Source organism: Amphiprion ocellaris, chromosome 19 (assembly GCF_022539595.1).
Source record: "Amphiprion ocellaris isolate individual 3 ecotype Okinawa chromosome 19, ASM2253959v1, whole genome shotgun sequence".
In the NCBI taxonomy this organism is placed as follows: domain Eukaryota; kingdom Metazoa; phylum Chordata; class Actinopteri; family Pomacentridae; genus Amphiprion; species Amphiprion ocellaris.
Genome location: NC_072784.1, coordinates 14898312 through 14922115, shown reverse-complemented (window position 1 = coordinate 14922115; position 23804 = coordinate 14898312). Strand labels below are relative to the sequence as shown.

At 37.9% G+C, this 23804-nt stretch overlaps 3 protein-coding genes and 1 long non-coding RNA gene across 5 annotated transcripts; 2 read left to right on the top strand and 2 right to left on the bottom strand.

Annotated features, from left to right (window-relative positions):
- Window positions 1–601: 601 nt before the first annotated feature.
- Window positions 602–5636, bottom strand: cd2bp2 (CD2 (cytoplasmic tail) binding protein 2). Of its 2 annotated transcripts, none has more exons than XM_023297978.3 (7): window positions 5557–5636; window positions 5147–5225; window positions 2834–2963; window positions 2424–2581; window positions 1753–2344; window positions 1584–1669; window positions 602–872 (listed from the first exon to the last, which is right to left on the bottom strand). In XM_023297978.3, the coding sequence occupies exons 2-7, from the start codon at window positions 5219–5221 to the stop codon at window positions 762–764; spliced, it is 1152 nt and encodes a 383-aa protein (XP_023153746.2). In that variant the 5' UTR covers window positions 5222–5225; window positions 5557–5636; the 3' UTR covers window positions 602–761. The 2 variants fall into 2 exon arrangements, with proteins under 2 accessions (XP_023153746.2, XP_023153745.2); XM_023297977.3 differs by having other exon boundaries at window positions 5447–5616.
- Window positions 5637–7098: 1462 nt separating this feature from the next.
- Window positions 7099–12250, top strand: pheta2 (PH domain containing endocytic trafficking adaptor 2). Its single transcript, XM_023297979.3, has 4 exons — window positions 7099–7363; window positions 8588–8697; window positions 8797–9097; window positions 10664–12250. The coding sequence occupies exons 2-4, from the start codon at window positions 8617–8619 to the stop codon at window positions 11071–11073; spliced, it is 792 nt and encodes a 263-aa protein (XP_023153747.1). The 5' UTR covers window positions 7099–7363; window positions 8588–8616; the 3' UTR covers window positions 11074–12250.
- Window positions 8936–14073, bottom strand: LOC129347666 (uncharacterized). The gene is made up of 3 exons (XR_008599866.1): window positions 13907–14073; window positions 10885–11064; window positions 8936–9078 (listed from the first exon to the last, which is right to left on the bottom strand). It is a non-coding gene; the product is annotated as an uncharacterized LOC129347666 (long non-coding RNA).
- Window positions 14074–18224: 4151 nt separating this feature from the next.
- On the top strand, window positions 18225–22602 carry mylpfa (myosin light chain, phosphorylatable, fast skeletal muscle a). Its single transcript, XM_023297981.3, has 7 exons — window positions 18225–18371; window positions 19052–19150; window positions 20456–20531; window positions 20618–20722; window positions 21022–21100; window positions 21203–21251; window positions 21741–22602. Exons 1-7 carry the CDS (start codon window positions 18369–18371, stop codon window positions 21840–21842), a joined length of 513 nt encoding a protein of 170 aa, XP_023153749.1. The 5' UTR covers window positions 18225–18368; the 3' UTR covers window positions 21843–22602.
- The last annotated feature ends 1202 nt before the right edge of the window (window positions 22603–23804 follow it).

The following is a 23804-nucleotide window of genomic DNA, read 5'->3' as shown; positions in this document are numbered from 1 at the left end:
CATCAAAAGTCAGAAATTACCACACTGAATTAATTAAAATGTAAAAACAGAAGATCAAGATTTTTTGTTTTATGCTCAAGAAATTAACAATTTATCAAAATACTTAAAATTCTATCTCTAGACTTATCAATAGCTGCAGCCTGTAAATCATCCTTATTAGATCCTACAGTGATCTTTGGCTACTGTGCCTTGAAATAGTAAAGTCAACACAATTTGAATTGCCTTGATATTTTTAGGTCATTATTTTAAAAGTTCTGCAGCAACACTGATATGAAGAGCAGCGATGTTATGCAAAGTAGTTATCCTTAACTACTAGTAGTATCCAACTAAGACTACTTGAAGCTGGACCATTAACCCAAACATTTTCACATTCTAGAGAAAACATACACCTTGCAGAAAAAGTACCATTTAGCATTGAGATTTGAAGGGAAATTAGACTAAATTGCCTTCTCCAAAGTATAAAACGCTCTTTAGGAACAAGGTAATTCTGCATTTGAATGAATGCTTAGAATAAAATAACCAACGGCCCTTAAAATGAACCGTCAATGTGATTTGTTTCTCAGCAAGCCAAAAAAAGGAAAAAAGACTGATAACACCACCACACACATGAATTCTTTATTTAAAAACAACTTACAGAAAACAAAGCCAGTGTTAATTGGACAGATCTGACAACAAAACCCTGGATGATACAACTGAAGAAAGATTGCAGATGAAACATGACTGCTCACAGTGATCGCAATGGCTGTGATGAGTTACTTAAATCATGTATAGAGCTCAAAGTCTAGTCTCCTGGAGTTGTAGAACTGAGATCCCTCCTGGTCCACCCTTCTGCAGTAAACGCCACTGCTGAAATAGCCTTCATCCACCCAGTCCTGGAAAAAAAGCAATAAGGAGATTAAAACCCATCTGGACAGAAGGGGGTTAAAGGTAAGTCCAGACGGCAACCCAATAATCTAATAAATATCATGGGATTTGTTAATAACTCTGCAAGTGCTTGTTCAAAAACAAAATAAGAGTTTCAAGTAAATTTGTCAGTATATGTGCAAGTGATAAGGTTTTACTTGATTCTAATTTGAAAACTAAACCAAACTCCAATGAATTTTTCTGTTTTTATCATTTGTGGTTCTAATAAATGGTGTAAATTTTACAGTTTTTAAAAGAAAACGTGCCGTTTTTATCCACTTGTCAATTTTGGGGCTCAGAGGTTTAAACAGTCCCTTAGAAAATCAGACAATCAAAAGAAACTGATTGAAGTTGATTCATGTACCAGGTGTTTTTGTACCCCACAGAGGTTTTAGGGCCTCAAAATGAGGTTTTTAACCAGCAGCAGAATTTAGAATCCATTGGAGTTTCATGTATTTACGCAATATATAAATTTTTGGTTATCAAGTAGTCAGTAATGACTAAAAAAATGCAAAGATTTGTAATCAATGTAACACTGACTAATTTCCTTTAATTTACGTGGCCTGATCATGCCTAACTGCTGTGCACAGTCAACCACCAAAGTCCTGTTCTGAGCCAAGATAAACCCTGCCCACATGTATCTACATGTACAACCTCAAGAAACTTTTGCAAGAGAATACCTGCATCTGTTGGCTGGTGAAGGGGCCGTAGACTTCTGAATTATCCTCATTTTCCCATTTGTACTCCCACATCACTTCATCACTCACTGAGAGGAACACAAAGCTGGATTACACACAGCAGATATTTTGAAATATTAAAGTCAAACGTATAAAAGTAAGACTAAGTAACCTCTTTTGTTGTCTTCCTCTTTGCTGTCCCCTGATTTGCCACTGTGCTTCTCATCAAAATTATCAGCAAACATGTCAAGTTCATCCTCTTCTTTACCGTCACCATCGCCCCTGTCTTTCTTCCCCACTGCTGGCTGCTTGCTCTTCATGTTCTTCATCAAATAGGCCAGTTTTTCATATGTTTGCTGATAGATTTCAAACATCCCAGATCCAACCAGTCTGTCAGCTAGTGCTGTGAGCCTATCAAGCTTTTCTGTATCCCTTTTAGCCTCCTCTGTGGATTCACTCTCTTCTCTCATCTTTCCCTTCTTTCTCCCTCCAAGGCCTCCTAACCGACGTAGCGCTTTAGCGACTGTTTCACCAGGTTGTAGCAGTTCAACTACAGCTTCAGTGAGCTGGTGCTGTGTGTAGGATGCCAGGGGATCTTCGGCAGGCTCTGGTTCCTCCTCCTCTTCTTCTTCTTCTTCTTTGTCTGCTTGCTTTTCTTCTCTCTGCTTTTCTTCCTCAGCCTCATCCTCATCACCTGCTCTGCGTGTCCGTTTGGCTCCAAGACCTTTCTTCTTTTGTTTGAAAGGCTGCTCTTTTATTCTCACCTGGAAGAGGAAAATTATATTATCCCTCAGTGCTTGAAAAGTTTTCAACAACGAACAAATGTCCCTAAAATGCATTTACCCAGTCAATGTTGTCAAGCCAGTTGTCTCTAATCTGCTGCTCCTTTTTGATGAAATAGTTTCCCTCCGAGTCAAAGTGCCCTTCCTGCATCTCCTCTTCCAGGTTGAAAGGCGTAATAGAAACTCCCTCATCATAGTCGATTGTTGCGCCCTCTTGACCTGAAAATATAGTTGGCACTGTCTTGAATTAAATTGTATGAACTTGTATGAAGCAGGTGTGAGACTTCATACACTTTTCTTGTTAACAGCATACATCCAAATCTAATTCTTAGTGAGGAAAAAGTCGGCTTTAAACATGTCAAGAGTACAAAAACATTTTAGCAAATTTATTTCTGCAAAAACGTTGAGCAAGACCATTTATCAGCCATTGACCATGTCATATTTACAGATAACTTAATCAGTAAGACGCACCGTCCACATCATCACTGGCTAGAATATCATATTTGCTGCTGCTTGTGTCCTCTCCGTCGTCCTCTTCATCACTGTCAAGGGAATGTTTACCCTTGAACCTGGAGCCTGGTCCACTGACAGCCTCACAACTCTATTTTATCAGAGAAGGAAAAATGATAAGAAAACATTAGTTAGCAGTAAATGCAATACAAACATTCCTTTTACTTGCAAGATTTAGTAACCACTTTCGTTGCTCTGAAAAAATATTAAACTCCGCAGCAGTTCACCTATCTATGTATCAACTTTTTAAACAGTCTGACAGGTGGTGGAATTCACAATTTCAATCTAAGTTAAGTTTTACATTACGGTTACATCAAAAAAGTCACCATAAAGGGCAAAATAATGGAAGAGTCGGGCACCTGTTCAAAGCATTTAACTTGAACACTTTGTTACCAATGTGGCAAGCATCAGTACAAATGACTAACTTCGTCTCATAGACTCAATTTCACCTACTCTGTAATAGAGTAGTGCATCGTAAGTATCGTGTATGGAGCAATAAGTATAGTCTTTATAGGTCCAAAGGCAATCCCGTCTTAACATAAGTTGTCATTCTTCTCTACTTGTTGTCCTGGAACAATAATATAGGGGTGCATCACACTGTTTGTATGGAATCAGTTGCTGCAATATAATTTTCATAGATTATAGTTAAACCACATATTTTTGATGGCCTAACTGAAAAATCAGATATCTGGATTTATTGGTTAGGTGATGCCATTGACGTGTATATCTGAAGAAGATTTTTTTTTTTACCAAAACATTTTCTGTCTGTGGGTGTCATGTTGTAACTGTATTACATTGCACATTAACATTTGTTAATCTTAAATATGAGTGCAGTCATACTTATATCTAGTAATACATAGTAAACCAAAAAATAAGCAGCCAAACCACTGGTAACACATTTCTGTGACATGTGGATTTTGTGCTATAATGTTTCGACAAGAGTTTTCTCATTGTTTTATTTATTTAAGTGCAGTACCTCCACAGTATTTTGATGTTCAGTTCAGCTCAATTTTATTTAGATAGCGCCAATTACAGTTTAAATTGTCTCAAGACGCTTTACAGAACCCATATGCCTGAATGGTGTGGCTGCAGATTTTGATAACTGTGTGCACGGAAATCTTTGACCAGTCAGACTGTGTGAAGTTAACAAGAATCAACTGACATGAAAAGACCAAGGGGTATTGGCTGACAGCAGACAGTACAGTACACTACTAGTAATACTACTACTACGAGATTAAGCTGGCAATTATTTTATATATCAATACATTAGTTGTTTTGTATGTACTACAATGTCAGAATATAGTGAAAAAATGTCTAATGGAAAGATATCACCCTCTGGTATTTTGTTTTGTCCAAAAGATATTCTGTATACTGTCAAAGAGGAGTAAAGAAACCACCCAAAATATTCAAACTGAAGCAGCTGGAATCAGGAGTTTAGAGTTCTATTTTTTAATTATTTGATTCAATTAATGAATAATAAAAATAGCTGTGATTAATTTAATAGTTGACAATTAATTAATTAGTTCTACTCATGATTATATACTAGTGCTTATTCAGTACTGATTGTGTGAAAGAAAGTGTAATGTGTGACGGTTCATGACAACAGCAAAAATCCAACCAAAATTTTAACTGTGCTATACTCTGATGCAAAGATGAGATTGTTTCAAATATGTATTTATTACATTTTAATAAAGGGCATAGGAGACAAAGCAGTTATCCCAAAGCTCTGACTATGTTAAATTGAATATGCAAAGAATGTGTAAAGATTTTCAGGCTTGTGATCAGCATCTCAGTATTGTACAATTTGCAATCAAGTTAGAGTAATACAAATAAATAAATAATCCCAGAGTCAGACGTCCTGTATAATGTAAATCCTAAACAGCAGTCTTTGCAGCTTACTAATCGTATTGTTCCAACCTGCAATTTCACATTTGAAACTGATCAACTGCTCAGCCTGACTCTGTACACTGCAACTGCAAATACTATGGAGCACAATTTTGTTAACTGCTTCGAGATAAAACATTTGCATAACATTTTTACAGAGTCTATTGTGTCACAGAATTTGCTATGTTCTGTGTATTGGGAATAAGTGTGTAGTGCTTTGTTGAACAGTTTTAGAGAGAAAAAAGAAGAATCTGATTAGTAAAAACAACTGAACTACGTTTGGGTTTCTCGACTTTTCATGGTGCAACACTTTGAGAACAGAAACTGTTTCCCTCTGACACCACAACACTTTAAACTTGATAAATAACTGTGGAAACTGGACAGCATTACCTTTTTATTTGGGACGTCATCTTCCAGGTCAAACTCTCCGTTACCGTCCTCAAATGTCACTTTTCTTTTCGGCATGGTGCTGCAGAAGGCAAGACAGTGACTCTTTACATCCCGTAACACAACCGAAGGTGAGCTGTAACATCAGTGAGTATTTTTACAACACTTTCACGTAGTCAAGTCTTGTGAGGCTGGAAATATGAACCGTTCTCACAGAACTCATGTTAGCTTCGAAGCTAAACTGTTAGCCAACAACAACACAGCGCATGCAGAACAAATGAAGCGTTTATTACGGTAAAATACCTGCTTACAGGTGAGATGACATTTAGTTTAGTGTAACTTATACGCACTACGAGTGAAATATGCAAACAAGGCGGTCAAAGTAATATTACGCCGGAAAATGGGGCAAAAACCTGAAAATAATTCAAGCGACGTTCGTTTTCGTTTCTTCTTCGCTGGTTTTCTTCTTCGTCTTCTTGGAAAAATGTTGTTTTCACCTCGAAACGGTGCCGCCACCATCTGGAGAAGGAGCTTTAGTGCAAGTTGTGAACGTTAATATTCTGCATTTTCTAATTAATTTAGGGCTGACAACAATTAGTCAGAACAATGACAGAACATTAACCAACCGTGTTATTTAAACAAAATTGCTTTTAGGCAAAAATACCAAAACTTAAAAAAAATGAACTAGTAATGGAAATAATTGATAATTACTCTGATTAGACATACTCCTGAAACTCTTCGTTTCTCATCTCATGATTGATTTGCTAAAAAGATTTGTTTTTTAAATTTGTGCTTGAAGTTACCGACAGACATGTTGCACTGGTTTTATATTTTTTTAGCTTTTCATTTTATGTGTTATCATTATATTTATCCCTATTTCTTTATTACATCATTGTTGCACTGCCTGCTCTACGTGCCTTTTTAATTGCTCTCTGGGGACAAATAAAGTTTTCTGAATCTGAATCACTGAAGCTTCTGCAATCAAATAATTACTTAGTTGACATCTGTGAAGCCCAAGGTACGACAGGTTTTTTTGGAACAGCTATGTGAATTTCTAGGTAGCTGTATCTAACTGCAGCAGCATCAAATTCAAGACCATCTAAACCTGATCCATGCGTTGTTGAAAACACTAAAGTACTAAAATAATTACAGATAAAAATAATCTAACATGTTTTTGTATTGACATTTTTTCAACACCTTTAATTGTGACACACAAGAATGCATTTTTAATGATAAATCCCACAGTGCCGGATTGAATGTGACACTTTATGTGCTGCACTGTTGACATTTTTCATTAATAAATGCATTAAATGCAGTGTTTTTTTTCTCATACACCCAGCTGGAAATTAAGATGATGCAAAAAGATAGTGTTTAGGTTTCAAATGTTTGAGATCCTTAAAGATGGTGTGCAGGAATTTAACACTTTTTTTTAACACTCATATGTAATCTGAAACTCTGTGGTGAAGAAACATGTCTACAGTATACAAGGGCTTGGAAGTCTTAACACTTCGGACCCTTTTAGCTTCAGAATTCCTTAAAGTCCACTAGGATAAAAAGGATAAGTGGTCATCAGAAATAGACACAACTAGTAAAGAAATGTTGAGACATTCTCCTAAAGGTCACTGAGTGTCTTTCTGTTTTTACTTGCATTAATAAACATAAAGTATATCTAAATAAAGATCTGTATGTCTCTCTGAAGAATCAATCATCAACCAACAGGGATATCTGTATCACAAACGAACAGAGATTAAAATGTGTGTGATAAAAAGAAAAGTAACAGAAAATGCAGAAGCAAGAGAGTTGAAGCAAGAGAGGTGAAGCAGATGCGTCAGACCTCAACCTCCACTTCAACATTTAGCATCTCACTTCCAGGTAGCACTTCTTGTCAGTGAGTCTGGTTTGTGCGACCCATCGGCTCAAGGCAGAGTGAAGCGTAGAGGCGAGAGAGAATATAATGTGTCAGGATTTTGTTACCAGGAAGTGGGCCGAGTTATTTATATTTCAACACCCGTCCTCTTGTACCCGAGGGACAACCAGTGGTAGTAACCTGAAACTATATATTCAAGCGTTGTCTGGTTCTTGACGATACAAACTGATGGAGAACAATTGGCTTCACGCTTAGGAACAACGAGAATCCAAAGAAAATTTCTGTAAATGTAAATAATGTAAAGACTGTGTGGAGGATAAAGTGACCCTGTGAGGGACTCAGCAGTGGAAGAGGTAAGTCTGAGTCACAGTTTTTTTATTAACCTGAGTCACTGTGCAAGAACTGCAGGGTTATTAATGTTGCTACTTGGCTACATTACTGTCACTGTCACTAAAACCTATTTAGAAATACAGTTTGCAATGTTCAATTTTACTGATATTAATATTCAGTATATATTTAAAATAATAATATGGTCTTGGTTCCTATCTATCTATCTATCTATCTATCTATCTATCTATCTATCTATCTATCTATCTATCTATCTATCTATCTATCTATCTATCTATCTATCTATCTATCTATCTATCTATCTATCTATCTATCTATCTATCTATCTATCTATCTATCTATCTATCTATCTATCTATCTATCTATCTATTAAAAACACATTTATGTAAAATTAATGGTAAACATATATTTAAATTATGGAAAATTACTGTATTTTGATGAGACAATTGTATTCTGTATTTTACAGAGTCAAAACCTAATTCCATAAAACAAGGTCTCACCTTTTTTTTTTAAATTAACATTAAAAAGTCAAGAAATGCACACACAAATGTGTTTCAATTACAGAAAATGACTGTATTTTTATGAGATGGTTATTTTTTTACTTTTTTTACAGTATTTTGTGGCACCCCAGCAACTACAATATTACAGTCTTTTACAGTCTAAACTGTGATTCTCACAGATTAAAATGGGTAACGTTTCGCAGAATGTTGTTGCACAATTAAAAACTAATCTCTGCTTAGGAAATTCAAGTCTGTTGATGTGAACCAAAACAAAACAGTTTATTCAATATGTAGATGCTTTTCTTACTCAAATTAAAATATTTGTCTATCCATTGGTGTACGTTGCTTAGTTCAATGGTTCCCAACCTTGAGATCCAACAGGTCACAATATAAATCTGAGGTGATTAAATGGTTAAGAACAAAGAAAAAACTAAGTTCATCTTGTGAAAGACTAAAACACTTGAAAATAATAGTGTTTAAAGCTTGGAGGGATATGAGATTTTATTAAGAACTGAAACTTAACAGGGGGCCCCAAACAGAAATTTTACAGTCCATTTATTGAGTGAATTCTGTGAGGTAGATTATACTCTACACCTACATGGCCTGAAGTGTGATAGTAATTGCTTATTTTCAAGCTTGCCTTGAAATTCCGAAAAGTGCTCCAGATGATTTAAGTTTTAACTTACACACCTGTTATTTGTTCTAATCTACATTCCTTGCATTTTCTAGTATAAATACCTTCCAAATGCTGCGTTGGGATGAAGCTCCATGAGAAGATTTTGACCCATTACCTATCATGCACCTCTCCAGTCGATAAAGAGGGATATCTTTATAAAAAGGTTTGAGGAAACATAAAACACAGACTGTATGGAATCACTTCTCACGTGGTGACAAATGCAATAATCCTGCTTCACTTTATTTGGCTCGTTTCTTTATAGAAAGAGCGAAATGCCACCTACCAGCGGCGGTGGTTCGTCCTGAAGGCCAACCTGCTGTTCTACCAGGAGCGTCCAGCTGACCGACACCTGCTGGGTGTCATTGTGTTGGAGCGATGTGCAGTTCGCAGGGCAGAGTCCGATGCACAGTTCGCCTTTTCCCTGGTGTTCGGTCCTGGACTCAAAACCTACAGGTTTGCAGCAGTGGATCGACAGACACAGGAGAGCTGGGTGAAGGCTTTGCTGTCGGCCAGCCACTGTTACCTCTCCCTGCTGGTGAGAGACCTGGGGAGGCAGTATGAAGGTGAGATAGAGGGCCGTGGCATCGTTCTGGTGCTTATATTCAATGGATTAAAGTTCATGGTTTATTAAAACACACTGGAAAATCAGACATTTATTAAACAATTTACAGTTTTTATAGACTTTCCCAGTTCTGTCTAGTATTAAATTAAAAAAAAGTTTTAATATTTACTACTTGACTGTAAAAAACAGGTCAAAACTGTCATTAACACCCCCATCAAAAGTCTGTATTTTTTACACATGATAAGTTGCTATTTTACAACATTTGGCCAGAAAATCATGAATTTTTTCACTGTTTAAATCAGAAAAAAAATCTGGATTTTACAGATATCTGCCTGTATTCAAAAGAAAACTTGTGTACATTATGGGTTAATAAATGTGTTGAATTATTTCTTAAACTGCTAATTTACAGATTTTCCCAGTTTTGTTAAATTACAGATAATAGCTAGTAAAATAATTTTTTTAAAAAAAGTCTTAATTTACATGTTTTCTCTCTCTAAAAAAGAAAGAGATCAAAATTGCACATAATGTCGAAATTAAAAATCTATATTTGTACAAAGAGTGATTTCGCCTTTAACCAAATTTGGCTGTTAAATTACAGTATTTATTTATTTTTATTTTTTTTAAGAGATTACAGATTTTAATAATGTAATAAATAATGTAATAATATCTAGCAAAATTACAGAAAAAAATGAACATACAGGTTGCCTATAAAAAAGCACGCAAAATCTGTACATAAAGCCTACATCAAAATCTGTACTTTTTTTTTTTTTTTTATTTACAAATAGTGATTTTAGTGTCGGGCTGCACAGTGGCGTAGTGGTTAGCACTTTCGCCTTGCAGCAAGAAGGTCCCTGGTTCGCGTCCCGGCTTTCCCGGGATCTTTCTGCATGGAGTTTGCATGTTCTCCCTGTGCATGCGTGGGTTCTCTCCGGGTACTCCGGCTTCCTCCCACAGTCCAAAAATATGCTGAGGTTAATTGATTATTCTAAATTGCCCGTAGGTGTGAATGTGAGAGTGCTTGTTTGTCTTTGTATGTAGCCCTGCGACAGACTGGCGACCTGTCTAGGGTGTCCCCTGCCTTCGCCCGAGTCAGCTGGGATAGGCTCCAGCCCCCCCCGCGACCCTAGTGAGGATTAAGCGGTGTATAGATAATGGATGGATGGATGGATTTTAGTGTCATTTTTATTGTCATTTATAGTATTTTTTACTGTATAGAAATTTGCCAAAAATACAAACAGGTTCCAGAAGGTTACTGCTTCAAACCAAGAACATTTCTGAAAATTGCAAATCATCACTTTTACACATCTGTGTTTGTATAAATTAGGCAATTGAGGTAGTTTATCTGTGATTTTTAGAGTTAATTTTTTAATAGATTTTGTCATCAGCTAACCAACACAGGTTTGCTTTTCACCCTTATTTCCAGTGTGTGCGCTAAGCTAAGCTAATCAGCTATTCAAACATAAGAGTGGTTTTCTCGATGAACTCAAACACAAAATGTTACTATTTTTTTAAAAAGCTGCTACATAAGTATTTGTTCCAAAAATGTTGTTTTTGTGTATTTTTTCAGAAGCTAAACAGCAGCAAGGCTCCGGTGAATCCCGTTCCTCCGTCACTGCCCTCAAACCGTCCACATACAGTTTCCTATTCACTGCACAGGGACCAACAACAGCAGCGGTGGTCAGGGAGGGAAGGAGCCACAGCGCCAGCACTGTTTTGCAAGCATCTTCAATACCAACCAAAGTGGTAGCTAAAAAGTCTCCCAAACTGTGGCCCAGAAGAAATGCTTACGTCACACCGCTGAATGGACCAGCACCTCTGTACGGGGAATGGCCTTTGGTGGGTTTTGACCCGCTTGAGGACTTCCGCAAACTTCACGATTATTATGGCCAAGAAGTGAAGAAAGCACGAGAGGAATGGCTGAGAAGTCGGCAAGCAGAGGAGGAACGCAGCGATGAAGATCTCATTGACCTGGGGTGAAAAAAAAAGAGATTTGTGAAGAGGAACTGAGAAGAAGCGATTCATGTGTGTCAAACAGGAACTGAACCTGAAGTGTTTTGCTGTATTTATAGAGTCTGAGGCCCAGACAGCTGTTTATGTGCTGAAAGTTAACCTGTTTCACATGGCCAGCTTGAAAACTTTCAGATTTAGGGCAGATGCTGTTGGTGTCTGCACATCTGCACTTTTAGGTCTTTTCCTTGCATTCTGACATGTCATAGTGAAAGCACAGGTTAACAGGATTAACCTCTGCTATTCAAGTGTCCCAGGAAGCCAAGAGAGTCAACATGGACAACACAAAAATGCTGAAAATGGAATTCAGTCATCATTCATTTCATAATTTAAAGGTGTAATCTGCAATTATAGAGAAGGATTGTTGATATTTAGCCAGTTAGTGTATTTAGATAGTAGCATGTGCCAGATTTACCGTCCCGTATCCCACTTTCTCCCTGAACATTTAAGCTCGTGCACAGGATAAACTGGGAAAGTGACCACATTGTTTTCAGCTAGAAGACCATGATGAGATACTCATTGAATTTGACAAAAAAGTATTATAAAGTGTGTGAGAGAAAAAATCTCTCCAAACCAAGACACTCCTTAGATCAAAATATCTTTATTATACAGACATGTCCTGGCTGGACTGTTAAAAAGATGCTGTGCTCCTGCCTGACTGTATATATAGACATAAATTCCTCAGTTCACTGGCACTGAGCCCAGAAGAGGACATGAGATGCTATGCGTGGGCATCTTTATTTCCAGCCCCGCACTAGGACATGTCAAAAATAATAAAGACATTTCAATGTAAGGAGTACCTCGGTTTGGAGATGTTTTTCTCTCTTGATGCCAAAGAGCACTGACCAAAATAAAAAAATATGAATTAAGACTTTCTACAGACAGAGCACACCTGTAATTGTATATTTTATTATAATTGCAGACTCTACCGTAAAAATCTCATTCCTTGTTTTTCTATATGTTCTTCTTGCTAATTGGAACCTGTACACTTGCTGCTAGATGTGTTTCCTGAGCAGATAATCTTTCATAAGTGGTGCAATTTACACTTTCCTCCATAGCATAAAAATGCTTTATGACGCAGTATTAAGCAAAGAGTATTATATATTTTTCATTGCATGCAAAAATAAAATTGATATGTTGATTTAAATGCCTCACAGTCAGTCAGTCGATACGTTGACAGAAAACTGTAAGATGCTGATGTTCAAAATACAAACGTAACTCAAAAGATCAGTAAGATTTAAAACATTGTAAAACCATGAGCATCTGAAATTTTCCATTTTATGAAACTGTTTTTTTGCACAGCTAATATTTTAAATCAGTTTTAACATGTACTCAGGCACACCGAAACCAACAAGTACTCAAGAGCAGAGGTAATTACTTGATTAATGACCAAACGATTATTTAGCAATTTGGTAATTAATTGTTTCTTAAAGCAAACATTCCCCACATTCACTGATACCAGCTTCTTCAGTGTAAAGATTTGTTAGGTTACAATTTTTCTATGATAGTAAACATCTACATGTGAGGAAATATCATATTTTCTGCAATTTTCTGACATTTTCTACTCTGAAAAGTTCAGCTAACAATGAGGATGAGTACTCGGTGCAGTTTTTTTTATGAGGGAGTGAATCACAAGCTAACGGATGGAAGACCAGTAATAGATGGTAATATAGCACAATGGTGCAAATGTCTAAAAAGGTTGCACTAAATCAAGTTACACAGATCCAAAAAAATGTTAAGTAAACTTGCTCATAGTGGCCTTAGTTTACACGGATCCAAATCTGGGAAAGTTAACTAAAATACCAATGCAGAAAGATGCCAACAAGTTTCTAAAGTTGGTTCAGGTGTTAAAGCTTTAATAGTTAGCACGAGAGAGACAAAAGTAGCCTTTTTCACAAAGAAAAGGTATTATATGCTTGATTGTTTATCTAGGGCTGCACAGTGGCGTAGTGGTTAGCGCTTTCGGCTTGCAGCAAGAAGGTCCCTGGTTCGCGTCCCGGCTTTCCCGGGATCTTTCTGCATGGAGTTTGCATGTTCTCCCTGTGCATGCGTGGGTTTTCTCCGGGTACTCCGGCTTCCTCCCACAGTCCAAAAATATGCTGAGGTTAATTGATTACTCTAAATTGCCCGTAGGTGTGAATGTGAGAGTGATTGTTTGTCTTTGTATGTAGCCCTGCGACAGACTGGCGACCTGTCTAGGGTGTCCCCTGCCTTCGCCCGAGTCAGCTGGGATAGGCTCCAGCCCCCCCCCCCGCGACCCTAGTGAGGATTAAGCTGTGTATAGATAATGGATGGATGGATGGATTGTTTATCTAAATAAGAGCCTGATTTTCTTCATTTTCTTCAATGGAATCCTAGAAGAAAACAGGTAAGGATTATGTGTGTGAGATTAAAGTTAAGAATTAAATAGATTTTAAATTAAAGTCACTTTAAGACGACATTTGTGGAAAACGCTATGATTAATAAGCATCAGAGACCAATAGAACAGTCATTGTCAGGCGGTGAACAGCAGAGGGAGCTGCAGTCACAATGTTATCAGTGCAGTCAGAAATAGTTGAGTGATTTATGGAAGTATGTGATGGACAAAGAATGCAGCTGGTGTTAAAAGTGACAAGGGTAAATATTTAGGAAAATTAAGTGCCTTTAATTGAGCTATCTGTTTCTTCACTTGCATAATTACAACACTTCTAACTCCTAATTTGAGTAATTCATTTTATAGCTGAACTGTTCTTTCAGCTGCCATGTTCCTCCCACCAGACTTAAAACAATAAAAGCAGACATCTGACCTGCCCTTAAAACTTACTGTGTGGCAATTGATGTAACCCAATCCTAGATGTGATCAGGTAACAAAACAAGGCAACCTGAGGCTGGCAGGTAATCAAACACACCAGAGTGTAACATTACAAACTCTCCCATGTCGTCAGATCCTTAAGCTCGTCTTCCATAGGTCAAGCCTGGAGCTTCTCTGCATTCCAGCCCCTACAGACACACATACCAATCATTGAAAAAGTGATAGATGGCTTCAGAGGAGCGTGGAGGGACGTGTCATGTTACAGCGGTGACCCCTGCAATGTACACACATCTGTATGGAAACGCTTCCTCACGGCTGGCAGCGTGTAAACACATTGTGAAGCGGCTGAAGTCTGTAAACTGCAGCAGCTGACATATCTGTGAAGAGCTTGAGATGCGACACCTTATTCTCATATTTTTGGGAATGTCTTGTCGCTCACAACGTGTAGACAGGCGGACATTCACCGCGCCAAATATAAACAGCTTTAACTGATTTATTACTTAGTCGAGACAGATTGTAAAACATCAGGAGCAAGAACTTGCCACGGAAAAAATCAATCGTGGTAGCAGGATGCAGATTATAAGTGCCAAAATTTAACACAAGACATTTATTTGTTGTTATTATATTAATTATTATTGTGAAAAAAAGCCAAATGTATGACCTTGGTCAGCTAAAGAAAAAGATGTTTGCATAAAGGCCGACATAATATGACATAAATTACCACCAAACTGCTGTAATGCTAGTAGACAAACCCTTAAAAATGCTCCAAAATGTCACATCTCACTTACTAATACTGTCTTTAATTTTTAGGATCAAGGGACAGTCTGTTTGAAATACATTAAATTAAAATTTTAAAGCACGTACTTACTAATGTGAGGGCAAACTAAGGCTTTAACCTGATTAAATCATAGTTTCATTTTACATTTCTGGACCAACTGTCAAACATGGCAGTGAAAGAAATGCAGCTTTACCACTAATGCTCCAATTCCTGGTGGCTCTGAGGTTTTCTGCCACCGGATGTTTCCAGAAGATGGAAGACGACAAGTTTGGCCTGTACAGCTCAAATATCTGCTTAACTATCAGAGCACAGTGTCCCAGTACATCCAGTTCTATCCAATGGGGGCAGTTACCAGTCCCCCAATCACATCCACCCAAGTCCCACTAGGACACAAATGTATTGTTTCTTAATTTATTTTAATGCATGAATAATTACGCATCAATAAACTTGGATTTATTGATGGGAGATCAGTTAATAACTATGAAACAGAGCTCGGCTTAACTTTAAATATGGATTTACTTATTTACTTACTTGTTTGAAACTAAGTTTTGTTAAATTTGTTTAAAAAAAATACAATAAAAATAATGGAAAACAAACATCCTACAATGTATTTTAGGAGTATTTTTATGCAAAAAAAACATAAAAATGGAAAACTTCTGATTAAAGTTTCAGGTTTTCAATGTTATTTTATATTATGCACTAAAAATCACAGCCTATTTTTGTTTCTATTTATATTCTTATTTATTTCAGAAATATTGGAAAAATCTTTTTTTTAATCCATAAAGTTACAGCGTAATCTAAGATCAAATTAATTGTTTAAGGTGAAACCCAACCAGAGCAGCAGAAGCAACATTTATGACTTGAATATGGTGTGTTTAATACCAGATTCAGTTGTTTTGCCCCTTTAATTGAATATGAAAGACATTTAAGAGGTGTTCTAAAGCATAAAATTAAGCTGTTGCGCTCATCACCTTCCTACACCTCCCTTTTCAAAGTAAAAATGACATAACATGTGGTGTGATACATTCTGTTCCTGCAACAAGGTGGTGATAATCCAGGAAAGCAGAGGTCAGAGGTCAAACAGGATCACAAAGGGAGAACTGAGAGAAAGATTCTGGATGTCCAGCATGGCCAACATAAACAAAGGTCTGTCTAATCCGAATTACTGCAACAGTGGAAACCAGCAAAGAGCAGAGACGTGACTCATCAGTGACCGTCACACTGTCAGGGAGAGGAGATCAGTGGAAACACAAACAGGCACATCCCTGGAACAAAAATACATCCATCCAATAGACCAGATTAACCAAGTTGCTAATGAAATGAAAACAGATTATCTCTGAGGTAAATTTGGATATAAAACCTGAAAAAAACTAATAAAGGAAAGCATTTTGCTCTCGGGGCCGGCACGTTGGCAGACCGTCAAGTTTATTTAGCTATTTTGGTCGCCTTCAGCTGTCCCTTGTATGTTCTCCTGGGAATGTCTGCTGCCATCACCCTGCCAAGTAATCCCCTTATATTTAAGAGGGGGCATGAGGGGTAGACGGTGTGAGAGGGGGGCAAACAGGTGGGAAAGTGTTCATGGCTGAGGCCAATCACCAAACACACACCTTGGTAGTGATGAGAAAGCAGGACCGCAGCCAAAGGTTAACGGCGCTTTCACTTGTCTGGCATGTTGTCGTTAATTTAAGGCTGACAGCAGGATCCCAGAGAAAACAAACAAAGACAGAGGAGCAAGAAATATACATTTACATAAAAACGCTCCAGCTCAGTAAGAAAAAACAGCTTTAGTCTATGAAATAAGAGGCTCTGACATTTGAGCAACTTCTCCTATTAATAAATATAAATATAACTGTGAAAACCAAGCTTGCAGTTCACTCCACAGTGGTGGAAAGTAACTCGACATTTACTCATATGCTTCAGCTTCTTTACCAGAGTGTTGCTGTTTTATTTCTGTTCTACATATAGGCGGGAAAAAAAGTGCAGATTTTGCTCCTATGCATATATTTAGTGATTATTTACTTTATTATTAGGAATTTTATACAAATAAGTGGTTAAAGATCAAATTAATAGTCTTTAATCTTTTTGGCTTGTGGCTAATCTATGATTTGTTCCACCAAAGATATACAATATGACACGGTAGAATATACTCGGAAATATGTCTAGTTTTGTACACATGTAGCTGCTGTAGCAAATCACAACCCCCACCTTAGACATATTGCACATTACATTTCACATATTGCACATATTATGCATATTTTAGGCATATTTCCCCTCAACACTTTCATTTAGGAGGTAAAATGATCAGTTCGTCAGCATATTGTTATGTAATATTTGACACAGAGGTCACTTACCAACAGAATAATATTCCTGTTAATGACTTATGACCATTTTGAAACTGTAGATTTTACATTTTTTTTAGTTTGAGTTTTAATGAATAGATTTTTACTTGTAATGGAGTATTTGCACACTGTTCTGTAAAGCTCAAATTATTTTCTCCAACGAACTGACATTCTATCTGGAGTATATTCTAAATGTATTATTTCACTTTAATCAGTAATGTTGCTTTTACTGAGTGTTGTCGTCCACATTGCACTTGTTTTGATTTTTGTTGTGCTTCATAATTAAAAATGACCATATTAATGACAATGATAATAACGACAAAAAACACCTATAATGTTAAATGGTGAAGTTCATTTGAAGTCATTACAGTTCTGTGAACATTCGTACTACTAATAAAAGTGAGATTATTGTGTGGAAAATTCACAAGTCAAAACTAAAATTAGAATTATTTTCTTTGTTGCTGTACACTTCATTTTCATTAATTAAAAATCATTTTATATCATTGTACAAATTCATCATGTACAGTGTCACTAATAAGAATATAGATACAAGTCTGTCAGCATGTCTATTATTTTAAAGTATGGCGTCGCATAGACTAACAAAATTTGCTCCATATTCTGTGTTGTGACAAGAGATATTTTGATTAATTATCTGAGCAATGAGCCAGACACGTTCATGCAATCGTACATATCTGCTCCTCCTAAGGATCCCCTGTCGACATAACTTCTGTGGGAAAATTCCAAATTTGATATTAGCATCATTACTTTGTCGCAACTTAAAAAAGGAAAGTGGAGCGCTGCACATACAGGGTAAAAGCTGCATCAGTTGCTGAGCATATAGAATGCTTGTATCTCAGTCTGTAATATCGCAATGGACATCACAAACCAAAAATAACGTCAGCAGTGGCCGCTGTGCCTCTCTGCTGGCAGATGGAGGTGGACAAGAGGGTGGAGAGACAGTGTCCAGCAGTCCAAAAAGCATCTATGTCCCGAATGTCCTTATTAGTCCAGCTGGGACTGCAAACCTGCTACATGGTCCCTCAGCTATCAGGTTTACTTAATTCCAAGACTCCTGGGTCTATTTTTGATCTCCTGTAAGGTGATACACTGTTCCGCCATTCAGTCTCCTTCACTTTTGCCATCAGTTCATCCTTGACCATCCTCTCTCTCTCTTTCTCTCTCTCTCTCTCTCTCTCTCCCTCTCTCTCTTTTTTATCCCCATCCAAACTTGAGGCTGTGGCTAAAGTTAGATTGGCCGGCAGAGGGGTATATAAGCCCCCGGAGATATACGTATAACGCGGCTTCACACTGTCTTCTCTTTCTTGATCATCCAAACCTCCACTGATACCGTCTCAAGATGGTGAGTAACAGGGTTCCCATATCTCTGCACTGTGCTGGTGGAAATATCTGCAGGGGAATCAAACCAACCCTTTGGATTAATTCAGATTTTTTGTCTAAGCTTGAGATAGAATTTGCATCAGATCAACTGATATTGGAAATTTTTGATGGATGCTTTTGGGATAGCTGCGGTTCTGGGTGATGCAGCGATAAGGATGCTTGTGTGCTGATATTATTAGTGCAAATTTGTGGTTTTATATATAGATGGCATGCCGAATTCAAAGTTTTGAAAAGCTAAATGGAAGAAAAGATAGTTAAGTTGTTAGATGTTGGAAGTTGGTCCTAAGTTTTTCAAATACTCCCATTATTGCACCTGAATTGGTGGGACCTGTGATGGAAGTGGTTCCCAACCCGGGAGTAAGGACCTCCCCATGGGGGACACAAAACAGTCAGAAATATTTAAAAAAAAAAAAAAAGATACCGTTCTGCAGCACAAAATTGTGTTCTCAAAATTTTACATCGTGATTACAGATTCACATTTAATCATGAAAATGAAAGACATTTTTAGGGGGAAATCACTATTTTTCGGTGTGTATATATGTAGGCACACATTGCTTAATATATCTAGAGAACCACTGATCATGCAGCACTCGGTAGCGTCGTGGTTTTATTTGGAGATTCACCTATGTGTTTGTCCTCCAGGCACCAAAGAAGGCCAAGAGGAGGCAGGCAGCAGGAGACAGCGGCTCCTCCAACGTGTTCTCCATGTTTGAGCAGAGCCAGATTCAGGAGTACAAAGAGGTGAGGTTGTCAGATCATATATTAAAACATCATCCCTACAGACATCTCCTTTGTTGTTAACTCTACAGAATCATTCACAACAGAATCAGGGAAAGTCCCAGGAAGCGTTTTGACATCCCTTTTACCTCCAGTTAGTTGTCAGAGATATGTAAAGAGCCCCAGATTCGGAATCTGACCAAATTTAGAGTTTGGTTTAGCGGCCCTCGGATCCGTTTTCACAGCAGTTGCTATTTTGCATGCCTCCTCTTCTCCCTCGACAATTTAATAAGCATAAGAATGTCATTAGGAGGAGCTCTGAAATTTTGACACCATCTTAAGCTCTCCATATTTTGTTCACCCTTGACCTCCTGCTCAGCTGTCACTCAGACATCTCTTCAAGGCTCTGCTTGAAGGCTGCAAGGCCAAGCTGAACAACTGGACCAGTGCATTATAATATAAGCAACAGAAAAAAGGGCTCTACTCATTTTTTTTTGCACATTTAATGTGGTTTAACTGTAGTCCTCAGTTTTAAAATTACTGTTAAATGGGTTTGTAGAGAGAAAAAAGCAAAAGAGAGCGTAAAACTACAGGGTAAAAGCTGTGTGTTGGGGTTCATTAAGGTCAGGGAGATGGGATTTTATAAGGCCATGCTGTCATGATACTGGATAATGATGGTGTCTGGGTTTTCATGGTGTTGTTAAGGGATATGCGCTCCGAATAGAGGAAACATTCCTGCCGTGATAAGTGATCAGGCTTCTTGAGTACCAAAGGGAATGTACGACATGATGATTAGACATGATCTTAGCACATTGCACATATGGAAAGATAGCAGCCAGGAGGATGTATTTGCGTCCAGCAGCGTCTTGGAAGCTTACAAGTAGGTGGGCAATCAGAGAGGGTGACAAGAAAGGTCTGTGACGAAGTTCAAGTTCAAGTCCAAGAGGTTATCTTAAATTTCATGGAGCAGATCAGGCAGCTGTTCCCTAATGATACTTTCCCAAATTAACATGTAAGAAAAGACTTGGGGACATATTAAGCACCCCCCCCCACCACCACCACCACCACCACCACCAGCCTCTTCTCCCCAGCTTAAGACCACTAAAGCCAGTTCTGACTTTCTGGGTACATCCCTTTTCCTGCACAATATCTTCTAACAATATCTGTGCAGCACTGTGTCAAAGACACGAGCCAGCTGCCACGTTAATGGACAAACTGTTGACAGGGGAAGCCGTAAAAGTGTGAAGGGGTCTCACCACATCTGTCCACACAAACTGCTTCTGTCTCAAGTGCTTCCTTCCAGTAATAAATCCTGACTCTCCTTTCCAGGCTTTCACAATCATTGACCAGAACAGAGATGGTATCATTAGCAAAGACGACCTTAGGGATGTGCTGGCCTCAATGGGTGAGTCTGGGTGGAACTAATCTGCACCAGGAAAGTGTGTGTGCATAGGTTTCACGGTCTCTAATGGAATCTCTGTGCAATTTTAGGCCAGCTGAATGTGAAGAATGAGGAGCTGGAGGCCATGATCAAGGAGGCCAGCGGCCCCATCAACTTCACCGTCTTCCTCACCATGTTTGGAGAGAAGCTGAAGGGTGGGTGGCACATTTTTCACAGAACTGTGTTTTATATTATTTCTATTACGCTAGAGCTGGATGCAGGTGTATTCAGTCAGGGATATCTCATTACATCAATTCTGAGATACTTCTGCTTTAGTTGAATACCTGCTTTTTCAGATCAAGATTGGCATACAAAATATAGGAGAAGTTTTTAACAAATCATGTATACTTAAACTATCAGACCAACATCAACCAACCACAGCTTGCATCTTTGGATATTTATGCACATGCAGTAGCTACTACAGTCTTTGTAACTCACCTCTTGTCCTCTCCAGGTGCTGACCCCGAGGACGTTATTCTTAGCGCCTTCAAGGTTCTGGACCCCGAGGGTACTGGAAGCATCAAGAAGGAATTGTGAGGACTTTTTAAAATGATTTTCACATCCCTCAATACATATCCACAGCAGGGTGGATTCACATTTGTAACTCCCCAAATCTTTGGCATTGTCTATTCCAGCCTTGAGGAGCTCCTGACCACTCAATGTGACAGGTTCAACAAGGATGAGGTAAAATCATGAAGATGTCAGAGGAATACGACATGTTTTGGCAAACTGGCCCATTAGTCTTACTGTTGCATGCTAATGCTTAACTCGTCTGTCTTTTTTGACTAATTTCAGTTGTTATAAATCAAACTTACTTTACAAAAGAAAAAAAGAAAACAACCAAGGACATAGTACGCAACCCAAGTTGGGATCTTGATCTTTATGCCTTTATGGATTGGATTTATCCAGATGTACATATAAAGGCATCCTCATTGTTTGTTTGTTTGTTGTTTGTTGGAGGGCAGGTATTCCTACTCCTCCTTCGGAAAAAATACTGAATTCCATCACACATATGTCCAAGACTTATCCATTTTCTATTCAAGTGAGGGAACACCTAGACTAATGGACCACTATCTCAAAAACATGCTGTATTTATTTTTGAAATTAATGATGATGCATCACTTCACCCTCTGGCATACATAGTTAATTTTCTATCCTGGCTTTCCCCCTCAGATTAAGAACATGTGGGCCGCCTTCCCCCCAGATGTTGCTGGCAACGTAGACTACAAGAACATCTGCTACGTCATCACACACGGAGAGGAGAAGGAGGAGTAAAGAGAAAACTAGAAGACAAGAAAAGACAGCAATCCCTTTGCTATTCTGCCTTTCCCATTCTTTTCTCTGTTCCTCTTGCTCCCTGCTCACCTTCTGTGTAAACCCATGGGCTCAGTCACTCATGGTCAAACCAAAGACTTGTCACACTGACACATGAGATGGCTGCTGGCCGTGGATGTCTATGTTTGCTTATGGGGAATTGGGATGATTTTCAATAAAATTATCCTGCAACATCATTTCCAACATTTCAAACACCCTCTCTTTCTTTGCAACTATTGTCTGTCTTCTCACCTCTTCATCTCTGTCTGCGCTGTCACTTCAGCCTCTGAAGTGTTTACAGGAATGAAGCATGTCCCTCTGCTTCTCTCAGTATCTGAGAGAAAAGCAGGTTTACTGTTTGCAGAGGCGCAACAAACATGAGGATCTCATTCCAAATTTCGAAGATGTCCTCTTTGGTAGAAGGGGTGAGAGGAGGGAGAGCACTTGCAAGTTAGACAGGAAAAAGTTGCCTCCTTAAAGTGATGACAACTTTCTTTCCTTCACAAGTGAAAATAAAAAGGGATGAAGGAGAGGAGAGAAAGGGCCGAAAGAAAACATTGAAATCTTCGATTACCTTCCCTCCACTTCTTCCCGCACCTAGTAAATCACCTTTTTTTTCCATAAGCTGTCTTGAATCCAGTGACTGGACTTCTTGCTCGCCTTTCCTCTGTAATGAATAAAAGGGACAAACTGTGAATAAAATCTCTTTCCTTTTGTACAATAGTGTGTCTGTTCAGTGGCTCTGTGGGGCAGGGTTTGAAGAAATGAACAGTGTCTCTATACACATTTAGTGACATCTAGTGGAGCTTCTTCAAATCTCCATGTATGAACAGGAACCTGACAAGAAAATCCATATAGCTCACAACCTACTCTATATTGCTGCAATAATTCTAGATAAAAGATCAAACCACCTCTCTTACAGCAGTGACAGCTGACTTTTTATAATGAAAAATAAGTACTGGTTATTAAAATGCACAATATGTATTTTCTGCCTTCATAGGCTCATCTTATTGCTCAATTTGGAGCCTCCTCGTCACCTCTGTCCTCCTGTCAGTAACCCGAAATCCATCTTACAGAGTCGTCTTCAATGACGTTTTAATGTCTAAAACAAAGAGGAGATTGGGGGGTGCAGGGGGAGCTATGAACAAGGATGCACAGGTGCATCCTTAATGCATCCTTTGCAGAAGTCTTTTTGGGACCAATGAAAAAAACAGGCATCCTGATTAATCCATTAGTCGTTTGTTTTATAATACAGGGCTGAATGATAGGTTAAAAAAAACATATATTATGATAATTCTGACAGATATTGTGACATAAATCACAACTTTTGTGCAAATGTGTAGTTTTAATTTCTTTTGCGCTGAATTTTTTTTTTTCATTTTGGTTGCAGTGCGCATCAAACAAGCATACTGCCTTATTATGTAGAATACAATTTGTAGGCAGGGGTATCTGTAGCAGCGAGATGCTTCATTAAAAACTGTATATTGTTCCACCTTTTACCTTCACGATATTGCTTTACGAAATATTTTTTTCTTTTAAAAAATTACTTCTCAGTCAATTATCTAAATAGTTGTAAGGTAACTTCGTAGTTGACAACTGATTAATCAACGCAGTTTCAGTGCAAACTATGAAAAAAGACGATGGGTAGACTCAATCAAAAGGACAAGCAAAGACATAGTAAAGACATAAAGAAATAAATTTGTGTCGTTTAACCTGAATAACTGCAAAAATCGAAATAATGTACTTAGAACATTGATTAATTTAATTGAAACTGAATTTAAATGAACGTGAAATTATTTGTAATATTTTTATTCATAGTGAAATTCTAGTTAACTAAAATAAAGCAGGCGGGAAAAAAGTTTATGAATGGGTTAATGTATTCAAGTAAAGTTTAGTCATATTATGGTGTTTCATTCTTGTGAA

What these genes read in the sequence shown, in the direction of transcription:
- cd2bp2 (XM_023297978.3), bottom strand. Translation starts at nt 5,221, where the DNA reads ATGCCGAAAAGAAAAGTGACATTTGAGGACGGTAACGGAGAGTTTGAC. An exon ending in ATGACGTCCCAAATAAAAAG is followed by an intron (nt 2,964 to 5,146) that starts GTAATGCTGTCC and finishes CTGATAAAATAG; the next exon opens with AGTTGTGAGGCTGTCAGTGG. An exon ending in AGAGGAAGACAACAAAAGAG is followed by an intron (nt 1,670 to 1,752) that starts GTTACTTAGTCT and finishes TGTTCCTCTCAG; the next exon opens with TGAGTGATGAAGTGATGTGG.
- pheta2 (XM_023297979.3), top strand. Translation starts at nt 8,617, where the DNA reads ATGAAGCTCCATGAGAAGATTTTGACCCATTACCTATCATGCACCTCT. An exon ending in AGGGATATCTTTATAAAAAG is followed by an intron (nt 8,698 to 8,796) that starts GTTTGAGGAAAC and finishes GTTTCTTTATAG; the next exon opens with AAAGAGCGAAATGCCACCTA. An exon ending in CCTGGGGAGGCAGTATGAAG is followed by an intron (nt 9,098 to 10,663) that starts GTGAGATAGAGG and finishes GTATTTTTTCAG; the next exon opens with AAGCTAAACAGCAGCAAGGC.
- mylpfa (XM_023297981.3), top strand. An exon ending in AGATTCAGGAGTACAAAGAG is followed by an intron (nt 19,151 to 20,455) that starts GTGAGGTTGTCA and finishes TCTCCTTTCCAG; the next exon opens with GCTTTCACAATCATTGACCA. An exon ending in GTTTGGAGAGAAGCTGAAGG is followed by an intron (nt 20,723 to 21,021) that starts GTGGGTGGCACA and finishes TGTCCTCTCCAG; the next exon opens with GTGCTGACCCCGAGGACGTT.